The sequence below is a fragment of the Oncorhynchus mykiss genome, chromosome 12, assembly GCF_013265735.2.
Source record: "Oncorhynchus mykiss isolate Arlee chromosome 12, USDA_OmykA_1.1, whole genome shotgun sequence".
Lineage (NCBI taxonomy): Eukaryota > Metazoa > Chordata > Actinopteri > Salmoniformes > Salmonidae > Oncorhynchus > Oncorhynchus mykiss.
Window position 1 is genome coordinate 8,957,279 of NC_048576.1, and position 11,925 is coordinate 8,969,203.

The 11,925-nt window shown below is 48.2% G+C and overlaps 1 protein-coding gene across 6 annotated transcripts in view; it reads left to right on the plus strand.

Annotated features, from left to right (window-relative positions):
* The window catches only part of LOC110536778 (probable E3 ubiquitin-protein ligase HERC1), a 102,210-nt gene extending 91,111 nt beyond the window's left edge, over positions 1-11,099 (plus strand). For all 6 annotated transcript variants that reach the window (XM_036936839.1, XM_036936833.1, XM_036936836.1 and 3 more), the window contains exons 75-81: positions 315-484; positions 3,046-3,211; positions 3,437-3,513; positions 5,040-5,292; positions 6,387-6,539; positions 6,647-6,952; positions 10,841-11,099. In XM_036936839.1, the coding sequence (XP_036792734.1) occupies positions 315-484; positions 3,046-3,211; positions 3,437-3,513; positions 5,040-5,292; positions 6,387-6,539; positions 6,647-6,952; positions 10,841-11,026 (1,311 nt within the window). In that variant the 3' untranslated portion in view covers positions 11,027-11,099. The remainder of the gene's footprint in view (positions 1-314; positions 485-3,045; positions 3,212-3,436; positions 3,514-5,039; positions 5,293-6,386; positions 6,540-6,646; positions 6,953-10,840) is intronic.
* Positions 11,100-11,925: the final 826 nt, after the last annotated feature.

The window sequence follows — 11,925 nt, forward strand, 5'->3', positions numbered from 1 at the left end:
AGATGTCATTAAGACCTTGTGATGATGCATATCAAAAAACAGGTTAACCTGACTTGATGTTTCTCTCTCTCTCTCTCTCTCTCTCTCTCTCTCTCTCTCTCTCTCTCTCTCTCTCTCTCTCTCTCTCTCTCTCTCTCTTTATCTCCCTGTCTCTCTCTCTCTTTCTCTCTGTCTCTCTCTCTTTATCTCCCTGTCTCTCTTTATCTCCCTGTCTCTCTCTCTTTATCTCCCTGTCTCTCTCTCTGTCTCTCTGTCTCTCTTTCTCTGTCTCTCTGTCTCTCTCTCTCTCTCTCTCTTTCTCTCCCTGTCTCCAGGTGTCTTCATCTCGCTACAGCTCAGGGACAGCAGCCATCGTCCAGGGCCAGCTGAGAGGCCTCCTGTCCCCCAAGGTCAACACTCTACCCCTGGTCAGATCAATAGGGAGGACCATGACCCAGGGCAAGACCTACGGACCCCAGATCACTGTCAAGAGGATCTCAACTAGGTAACTATTTTTGGGGGGTGTGAAACGTTATTTTACAGACACACGTCCATTGTTTCTGAGTGGATCCTGATCCCTGGGATTCCATACTGAGGTTACATAGTGGATCCTGATCCCCTGGGGTTCCATACTGAGGTTCCATAGTGGATCCTGATCCCCTGGGGTTCCATACTGAGGTTCCATAGTGGATCCTGATCCCCTGTGGTTCCATACTGATGTTGCATAGTGGATCCTGATCCCCTGGGGTTCCATACTGAGGTTACATAGTGGATCCTGATCCCCTGGGGTTCCATATTGAGGTTACATAGTGGATCTTGATCCCCTGGGATTCCATACTGAGGTTACATAGTGGATCCTGATCCCCTGGGGTTCCATACTGAGGTTACATAGTGGATCCTGATCCCCTGGGGTTCCATACTGAGGTTACATAGTGGATCCTGATCCCCTGGGGTTCCATACTGAGGTTACATAGTGGATCCTGATCCCCTGGGGTTCCATACTGAGGTTACATAGTGGATCCTGATCCCCTGGGGTTCCATACTGAGGTTACATAGTGGATCCTGAGGTTACATAGTGGATCCTGATCCCCTGGGGTTCCATACTGATGTTACATAGTGGATCCTGATCCCCTGGGGTTCCATACTGAGGTTACATAGTGGATCCTGATCCCCTGGGGTTCCATACTGAGGTTACATAGTGGATCCTGATCCCCTGGGGTTCCCTACTGAGGTTACATAGTGGATCCTGATCCCCTGGGGTTCCATACTGAGGTTACATAGTGGATCCTGATCCCCTGGGGTTCCATACTGAGGTTACATAGTGGATCCTGATCCCTGTAACATGTTAGTTGAAGATGATTGACAGTACATTACCCTTGGGTTAGCCCCCCATGCATCGTAATGTAACATGTTAGTTGAAGATGATTGACAGTACATTACCCTTGGGTTAGCCCCCCATGCATCGTACTGTAACATGTTAGTTGAAGATGATTGACAGTACATTACCCTTGGGTTAGCCCCCCATGCATCGTACTGTAACATGTTAGTTGAAGATGATTGACAGTACATTACCCTTGGGTTAGCCCCCATGCATCGTACTGTAACATGTTAGTTGAAGATGATTGACAGTACATTACCCTTGGGTTAGCCCCCCATGCATCGTACTGTAACATGTTAGTTGAATATGATTGACAGTACATTACCCTTGGGTTAGCCCCCCATGCATCGTACTGTAACATGTTAGTTGAAGATGATTGACAGTACATTGCCCTTGGGTTAGCCCCCCATGCATCGTACTGTAACATGTTAGTTGAAGATGATTGACAGTACATTACCCTTGTGTTAGCCCCCCATGCATCGTAATGTAACATGTTAGTTGAATATGATTGACAGTACATTACCCTTGGGTTACTCCCCCATGCATCGTACTGTAACATGTTAGTTGAAGATGATTGACAGTACATTACCCTTGGGTTAGCCCCCCATGCATCGTACTGTAACATGTTAGTTGAAGATGATTGACAGTACATTACCCTTGGGTTACTCCCCCATGCATCGTACTGTAACATGTTAGTTGAAGATGATTGACAGTACATTACCCTTGGGTTAGCCCCCCATGCATCGTACTGTAACATGTTAGTTGAATATGATTGACAGTACATTACCCTTGGGTTAGCCCCCCATGCATCGTACTGTAACATGTTAGTTGAAGATGATTGACAGTACATTGCCCTTGGGTTAGCCCCCCATGCATCGTACTGTAACATGTTAGTTGAAGATGATTGACAGTACATTACCCTTGGGTTAGCCCCCCATGCATCGTAATGTAACATGTTAGTTGAATATGATTGACAGTACATTACCCTTGGGTTACTCCCCCATGCATCGTACTGTAACATGTTAGTTGAAGATGATTGACAGTACATTACCCTTGGGTTAGCCCCCCATGCATCGTACTGTAACATGTTAGTTGAAGATGATTGACAGTACATTACCCTTGGGTTAGCCCCCCATGCATCGTACTGTAACATGTTAGTTGAAGATGATTGACAGTACATTACCCTTGGGTTAGCCCCCCATGCATCGTACTGTAACATGTTAGTTGAAGATGATTGACAGTACATTACCCTTGGGTTACTCCCCCATGCATCGTACTGTATCATGTTAGTTGAAGATGATTGACAGTACATTACCCTTGGGTTAGCCCCCCATGCATCGTACTGTAACATGTTAGTTGAAGATGATTGACAGTACATTACCCTTGGGTTACTCCCCCATGCATCGTACTGTAACATGTTAGTTGAAGATGATTGACAGTACATTACCCTTGGGTTACTCCCCCATGCATCGTACTGTAACATGTTAGTTGAAGATGATTGACAGTACATTACCCTTGGGTTAGCCCCCCATGCATCGTACTGTAACATGTTAGTTGAAGATGATTGACAGTACATTACCCTTGGGTTAGCCCCCCATGCAATGCTGCATTTTAGTTTCCGATGCTGATTGATATTAGTACTTCTCAATGATTAACAGTAACAATGCCCATTGTCCCCCGCACCACAGGGGGCGCTCCAGCAAGCCCATCTTTGTGCAGATCGCCAAGCAGGTGGTCTCTCTGAACCCCCTGGAGCTGAGGCTGCCCTCCAGGGACTGGAAGGTCAAGCTGGTGGGGGAGGGGGCTGACGACGCAGGGGGTGTGTTTGATGATACCATCACGGAGATGTGTCAGGTAGGACCCTGGTTCAAGGTCAGCTTTTTTTGAACAAAGATAATTCAATTTCTACTCCATATATTCAGAAACCTAACTGAAATTATAATTATTTTACTGAGGTTTTTTTGAATTTCAGTTCACTTTCTGAATTCATTGATATGAAATGGACCTCAACCCTGCTCATTGTACGTGCATGTTTGATGTGAAAAGATGAATATGTATGTCTTGCTGTGACATTCTCAGGAGTTGCAGTCTGGTGTGGTTGATCTGCTCATTCACACCCCCAACAGCTCTACTGATGTGGGAAGTAACACCGACAGGTACGTCATGAGACTTTGCTCTCCACGTGGTCTCATGTTCTCTTTCTGCTCTCCACGTGGTCTCATATTATCTCTCTGCTCTCCACGTGGTCTCATATTATCTCTGCTCTCCACGCGGTCTCTTGTTCTCTCTCTGCTCTCCACACGGTCTCATGTTCTCTCTCTGCTCTCCACACAGTCTCATATTCTCTCTCTGCTCTCCACACACGGTCTCATATTTTCTCTCTCCTTTCCACGTGGTCTCATATTATCTCTGCTCTCCACACGGTCTCATGTTTTCTCTCTGCTCTCCACGTGGTCTCATATTATCTCTGCTCTCCACACGGTCTCATGTTTTCTCTCTCCTCTCCACGTGGTCTCATATTATCTCTGCTCTCCACACGGTCTCATGTTTTCTCTCTGCTCTCCACGTGGTCTCATATTATCTCTGCTCTCCACACGGTCTCATGTTTTCTCTCTCCTCTCCACGTCGTCTCATATTATCTCTGCTCTCCACACGGTCTCATGTTTTCTCTCTGCTCTCCACGTGGTCTCATATTATCTCTGCTCTCCACACGGTCTCATGTTTTCTCTCTGCTCTCCACGTGGTCTCATATTATCTCTGCTCTCCACACGGTCTCATGTTCTCTCTCTGCTCTCCACACGGTCTCATGTTCTCTCTCTGCTCTCCACACGGTCTCATGTTCTCTCTCTGCTCTCCACACGGTCTCATGTTCTCTTTCTGCTCTCCACGTGGTCTCATGTTCTCTCTCTGCTCTCCACACGGTCTCATGTTCTCTCTCTGCTCTCCAAACACGGTCTCATAGTCTTTGTCTTGATATTCCTTTTCATGGTAAAGCCATCGATCTTACCAGCTGTGAGTTCCTTTAAATCTAAGCTCTGCCTACCATGTGCATAGTGAAGCAATAGACCTGGGGCTGGATGCATTAACCATCCTAAAGTTAAATCCTTCCTTTTCCTTCAGTTCCACACATCATTTGAAGGATAACCTACTCTGTAGTCTACTTTGATGTGAAATGTCTTTTTTTATCTTCTGAATCAATTTGTTTTTCATGTCTTGAATGTAGAAGCTATATTTTCTCTTTGACGAGAGATTCAGTCAGTGAAGGTTGTCTCCACGGTAACCAAGAGACTCTTTCTGCCATACATGCCTTCAAACTACCGTAAAACCACTTAAATGATGACCTTACCTAAGGACATGTTTTAGGGGCTCTATGCAACACCCTTAAAAACATTTCCTCGGGTAAGGGAAAAGTATTCCTTAAGGGAAACACTTATGATGTTTTATGCAACCAGGCCCTGGGGAGGTTTCTGCTTGTGATGACGTACTGTACACCGGCTTTGCCCGCTGGGATCTGGTGTCTCCCGGGGTTTGATTGGATTATGTGACGTAATGACATCATTTCAGCCACCTTTGCCTGCTGCGAAAGCTCCCACTGTGTGTGAAGTGAACCAATAGGCCTTTCCTGTCTTGTGTTTCTCCTGGAGTTTTGGTTAAACAATCTGATTCTAATTCCCCCTGTCAGGTTCCTGCTGAACCCAGCGGCAGTCTCTGAAGACCACATGGTCCAGTTCCGTTTCCTAGGCATCCTGATGGCGGTGGCCATCCGTACCAAGAAGCCCCTGGACCTGCACCTGGCCCCCTGGGTGTGGAAGCAGCTGTGTTGTATTCCCCTGTGTGGGCCGGACCTGGAGGAGGTGGACCTGCTTACCTACCGCTCCCTGCACGGCATCCGGCACCTGGACAACAGCGGCATCACAGAGGACAACTTCCACGTGGTGAGGGAGGATATGATGCATACAGGGGCTGTTTCCCAGACAAGAGATTAACCTTAGCTAGTTCTGGACTGAAAAGCTATTCGTTTGCAATGGGTGTTCTCTATTGAACGCAATGGGTGTTCTCTATTGAACACTATGGGTGTTCTCTATTGAACACTATGGGTGTTCTCTATTGAACGCAATGGGTGTTCTCTATTGAACACTATGGGTGTTCTCTATTGAACACTATGGGTGTTCTCTATTGAACGCAATGGGTGTTCTCTATTGAACACTATGGGTGTTCTCTATTGAACACTATGGGTGTTCTCTATTGAACACTATGGGTGTTCTCTATTGAACGCAATGGGTGTTTTCTATTGAAGGCAATGGGTGTTCTCTATTGAACGCAATGGGTGTTCTCTATTGAACGCAATGGGTGTTCTCTATTGAACGCAATGGGTGTTTTCTATTGAACGCTATGGGTGTTTTCTATTGAACACTATGGGTGTTCTCTATTGAACACTATGAGTGTTCTCTATTGAACACTATGGGTGTTCTCTATTGAACACTATGGGTGTTTTCTATTGAACACTATGGGTGTTTTCTATTGAACACTATGGGTGTTTTCTATTGAACACTATGGGTGTTCTCTATTGAACACTATGGGTGTTCTCTATTGAACACTATGGGTGTTCTCTATTGAACACTATGGGTGTTCTCTATTGAACACTATGGGTGTTCTCTATTGAACACTATGGGTGTTCTCTATTGAACACTATGGGTGTTCTCTATTGAACGCAATGGGTGTTCTCTATTGAACGTGCTTTTTAGTCCATGACTAGGCGTAATCTGTTTCCGGGAAACTGGTTTATGCAGCTAGATCCCGCTCTTTGCTGACTTTAGCCAGTGGCATGTTCAAACTGACCTGCATCACCAGGTTCCTGCTGCAGGGATGTCATTTTTCCTGATCCCCCCCCCCCCAGACATTTTTCCAGACTACTTAGCAATTTCTCTTTTCAGTTTGTTTTCATACACCATAAAAAGGGATCACATCTGTCACTGTGTTCTGAGAGTTATGTGTAATGTGTTCTGTCTGTCTGTCTGTCTGTCTCCAGATGATTCCTCTGGACTCGTTCATGGCCCACAGTGCAGATGGGAAGCTGGTGCCGGTGGTCCCTGGGGGACACAACATCTCTCTCACCTTCTCCAACAAGAGTGACTACGTAGAGAGGACTCTGGACTACCGTCTGCACGAGATGGACAGACAGGTAGTGTTGTCGTACACTGCTGTATCGTCGTTGTGCTGTGTCTGTCCCGGCTGTTGTGATGGTTCCAGCTGGTCTGCGCTCGGTCACGTTGTTGTTTACCTGTGCAGGTAGCAGCGGTGAGAGAGGGGATGTCCTCCATCATCCCGGTGCCTCTCCTCTCCCTCCTCACGGCGCGCCAGCTAGAACAGCTGGTCTGCGGTCTGCCCGAGGTCTCCGTGGAGATGCTCAAGAAAGTAGTCCGATACCGCGACATCACAGACAGTCACCAGCTGATTGGCTGGCTGTGGCAGAGTCTGGAGGAGTTTGCCAATGAGGAGCGGGTTCTATTCCTGCGCTTCGTGTCCGGAAGGTCCAGACTGCCCTCCAACCCCGCTGACATCACTCAGAAGTTCCAGATCATCAAGGTTGACAGGGTAAGTACTCAGTTTTATTTCAGTTTGAGTGACATTAATCCCTAGCCTGGTCCCAGATCCAGGGGTGCTGTCTCGCCAATGACCATAAGAGTTGGCAAGATGATATGAACAGATCTGGGACCAGGCTAATTAATCAGGTTACTTGTGTTGTATATAAAACATACAGTATTTGGGTCATCTGTGTACTCCACTCTCAGTACTTTTTTCACAACTTAATAAAAGGTAAAAACAACCCCTCTTCTCCTTCACTGTGAACCCCTCTTCTCCTTCACTGTGAACCCCTCTTCTCCTTCACTGTGAACCCCTCTTCTCCTTCACTGTGAACCCCTCTTCTCCTTGACTGTGAACCCCTCTTCTCCTTGACTGTGAACCCCTCTCCTCCTTCACTGTGAACCCCTCTCCTCCTTCACTGTGAACCCCTCTCCTCCTTCACTGTGAACCCCTCTACTCCTTCACTGGGAACCCCTCTTCCCTCTTCTCCTTCACTGTGAACCCCTCTTCTCCTTCACTGTGAACCCCTCTTCCCTCTTCTCCTTCACTGTGAACCCCTCTTCTCCTTCACTGTGAACCCCTCTTCTCCTTCACTGTGAACCCCTCTTCTCCTTCACTGTGAACCCCTCTTCTCCTTCACTGTGAACCCCTCTTCTCCTTCACTGTGAACCCCTCTCCTCCTTCACTGTGAACCCCTCTTCTCCTTCACTGTGAACCCCTCTTCTCCTTCCCTGTGAACCCCTCTTCTCCTTCACTGTGAACCCCTCTTCTCCTTCACTTTGAACCCCTCTTCTCCTTCACTTTGAACCCCTCTTCTCCTTCCCTGTGAACCCCTCTTCTCCTTCACTGTGAACCCCTCTTCCCTCTTCTCCTTCCCTGTGAACCCCTCTTCTCCTTCACTGTGAACCCCTCTTCTCCTTCCCTGTGAACCCCTCTTCCCTCTTCTCCTTCCCTGTGAACCCCTCTTCCCTCTTCTCCTTCACTGTGAACCCCTCTTCTCCTTCCCTGTGAACCCCTCTTCTCCTTCACTGTGAACCCCTCTCCTCCTTCACTGTGAACCCCTCTACTCCTTCACTGGGAACCCCTCTTCCCTCTTCTCCTTCACTGTGAACCCCTCTTCCCCTTCACTGTGAACCCCTCTTCCCTCTTCTCCTTCACTGTGAACCCCTCTTCTCCTTCACTGTGAACCCCTCTTCTCCTTCACTGTGAACCCCTCTTCCCTCTTCTCCTTCACTGTGAACCCCTCTCCTCCTTCACTGTGAACCCCTCTTCTCCTTCACTGTGAACCCCTCTCCTCCTTCACTGTGAACCCCTCTCCTCCTTCACTGTGAACCCCTCTTCTCCTTCACTTTGAACCCCTCTTCTCCTTCACTGTGAACCCCTCTTCTCCTTCACTGTGAACCCCTCTTCTCCTTCCCTGTGAACCCCTCTTCTCCTTCACTGTGAACCCCTCTTCTCCTTCACTTTGAACCCCTCTTCTCCTTCACTGTGAACCCCTCTTCTCCTTCACTTTGAACCCCTCTTCTCCTTCACTTTGAACCCCTCTTCTCCTTCCCTGTGAACCCCTCTTCTCCTTCACTGTGAACCCCTCTTCCCTCTTCTCCTTCCCTGTGAACCCCTCTTCCCTCTTCTCCTTCCCTGTGAACCCCTCTTCTCCTTCACTGTGAACCCCTCTTCTCCTTCCCTGTGAACCCCTCTTCCCTCTTCTCCTTCCCTGTGAACCCCTCTTCCCTCTTCTCCTTCACTGTGAACCCCTCTTCCATCTTCTCCTTCACTGTGAACCCCTCTTCTCCTTCACTGTGAACCCCTCTTCCCTCTTCTCCTTCACTGTGAACCCCTCTTCCATCTTCTCCTTCCCTGTGAACCCCTCTTCCATCTTCTCCTTCACTGTGAGCCCCTCTTCTCCTTCCCTGTGAACCCCTCTTCCATCTTCTCCTTCACTGTGAACCCCTCTTCCCTCTTCTCCTTCACTGTGAACCCCTCTTCCATCTTCTCCTTCACTGTGAACCCCTCTTCCATCTTCTCCTTCACTATGAACCCCTCTTCTCCTTCCCTGTGAACCCCTCTTCCATCTTCTCCTTCCCTGTGAACCCCTCTTCCATCTTCTCCTTCACTGTGAACCCCTCTTCCCTCTTCTCCTTCACTGTGATCCCCTCTTCCCTCTTCTCCTTCACTGTGAACCCCTCTTCCCTCTTCTCCTTCACTGTGAACCCCTCTTCCATCTTCTCCTTCCCTGTGAACCCCTCTTCTCCTTCACTGTGAACCCCTCTTCCATCTTCTCCTTCCCTGTGAACCCCTCTTCCATCTTCTCCTTCACTGTGAACCCCTCTTCCCTCTTCTCCTTCACTGTGATCCCCTCTTCCCTCTTCTCCTTCACTGTGAACCCCTCTTCCCCTTCACTGTGAACCCCTCTTCTCCTTCACTGTGAACCCCTCTTCCCTCTTCTCCTTCACTGTGAACCCCTCTCCTCCTTCACTGTGAACCCCTCTTCTCCTTCACTGTGAACCCCTCTCCTCCTTCACTGTGAACCCCTCTCCTCCTTCACTGTGAACCCCTCTTCTCCTTCACTTTGAACCCCTCTTCTCCTTCACTGTGAACCCCTCTTCTCCTTCACTGTGAACCCCTCTTCTCCTTCACTTTGAACCCCTCTTCTCCTTCACTGTGAACCCCTCTTCTCCTTCACTGTGAACCCCTCTTCTCCTTCCCTGTGAACCCCTCTTCTCCTTCACTGTGAACCCCTCTTCTCCTTCACTTTGAACCCCTCTTCTCCTTCACTGTGAACCCCTCTTCTCCTTCACTTTGAACCCCTCTTCTCCTTCACTTTGAACCCCTCTTCTCCTTCCCTGTGAACCCCTCTTCTCCTTCACTGTGAACCCCTCTTCCCTCTTCTCCTTCCCTGTGAACCCCTCTTCCCTCTTCTCCTTCCCTGTGAACCCCTCTTCTCCTTCACTGTGAACCCCTCTTCTCCTTCCCTGTGAACCCCTCTTCCCTCTTCTCCTTCCCTGTGAACCCCTCTTCCCTCTTCTCCTTCACTGTGAACCCCTCTTCCATCTTCTCCTTCACTGTGAACCCCTCTTCTCCTTCACTGTGAACCCCTCTTCCCTCTTCTCCTTCACTGTGAACCCCTCTTCCATCTTCTCCTTCCCTGTGAACCCCTCTTCCATCTTCTCCTTCACTGTGAGCCCCTCTTCTCCTTCCCTGTGAACCCCTCTTCCATCTTCTCCTTCACTGTGAACCCCTCTTCCCTCTTCTCCTTCACTGTGAACCCCTCTTCCATCTTCTCCTTCACTGTGAACCCCTCTTCCATCTTCTCCTTCACTATGAACCCCTCTTCTCCTTCCCTGTGAACCCCTCTTCCATCTTCTCCTTCCCTGTGAACCCCTCTTCCATCTTCTCCTTCACTGTGAACCCCTCTTCCCTCTTCTCCTTCACTGTGATCCCCTCTTCCCTCTTCTCCTTCACTGTGAACCCCTCTTCCCTCTTCTCCTTCACTGTGAACCCCTCTTCCATCTTCTCCTTCCCTGTGAACCCCTCTTCTCCTTCACTGTGAACCCCTCTTCCATCTTCTCCTTCCCTGTGAACCCCTCTTCCATCTTCTCCTTCACTGTGAACCCCTCTTCCCTCTTCTCCTTCACTGTGATCCCCTCTTCCCTCTTCTCCTTCACTGTGAACCCCTCTTCCCTCTTCTCCTTCCCTGTGAACCCCTCTTCCATCTTCTCCTTCCCTGTGAACCCCTCTTCTCCTTCACTGTGAACCCCTCTTCCATCTTCTCCTTCCCTGTGAACCCCTCTTCCCTCTTCTCCTTCACTGTGAACCCCTCTTCCCTCTTCTCCTTCCCTGTGAACCCCTCTTCCCTCTTCTCCTTCCCTGTGAACCCCTCTTCCCTCTTCTCCTCAGCCTGTGAACGGGCTCCCCACAGCCCAGACGTGTTTCTTCCAGCTGCGTCTGCCTCCCTACACCAGCCAGGCCATCCTGGCCGAGAGGCTGCGTTACTCCATCCACAACTGTCCCTCCATCGACATGGACAACTACATGCTGTCTCGAAACACCGACCCGGCCGACGGATCCGACACAGAGTATTGATGATACTGGTGATGTTGATAGTAATGATACTGAGTACTGATGAGACCCTGCTCAATAACAACAATAACAACAACATGGCTCAACATTACTTGAAAGCTCAAAGTGTTTGTCATGTCGTTTCTTCTTCCTCCTCGTATCTTTATTTGAACTTTTCTTTGGTACAATAGTCAATGCTAGTCTCTGGCTCCGGGCTCTGTGTGGCTGAATGAATGACTGGCTGAATGAATGACTGGCTGAATGAATGACTGGGTGAATGAATGAATGACTGGCTGAATGAATGAATGACTGGCTGAATGAATGAATGACTGGCTGGCTGAATGAATGACTGGCTGAATGAATGAATGAATGACTGGCTGAATGAATGACTGGCTGAATGAATGAATGAATGAATGACTGGCTGAATGAATGACTGGCTGAATGAATGAATGAATGACTGGCTGAATGAATGACTGGCTGAATGAATGAACGACTGGCTGAATGAATGAATGAATGAATGACTGGCTGAATGAATGACTGGCTGAATGAATGACTGGCTGAATGAATGAATGAATGACTGGCTGAATGAATGACTGGCTGAATGAATGAATGACTGGCTGAATGAATGAATGACTGGCTGAATGACTGGCTGAATGAGGTGATCACTCTTATCGCTCGCTCTGAGAGAAACATTTTTAGTTTTTAAGCCTTTTGTTTTGAATTCACAGTTTCTTCTAGAATATTTGTTAAAGAACAACAACTTAGTTTAAAGAGAGTGCATCATCTACTGAGACGTATTGATGTAGGATAAACCTTGTTGCATTAAGCGGCTGAATAACCTTTATGCTACAGGAAGTATGAGTAGTATTACTGTTGTAGGCAGAAAGATAGAAAAGGTCTGTGAATAATAATGAATAACAGTT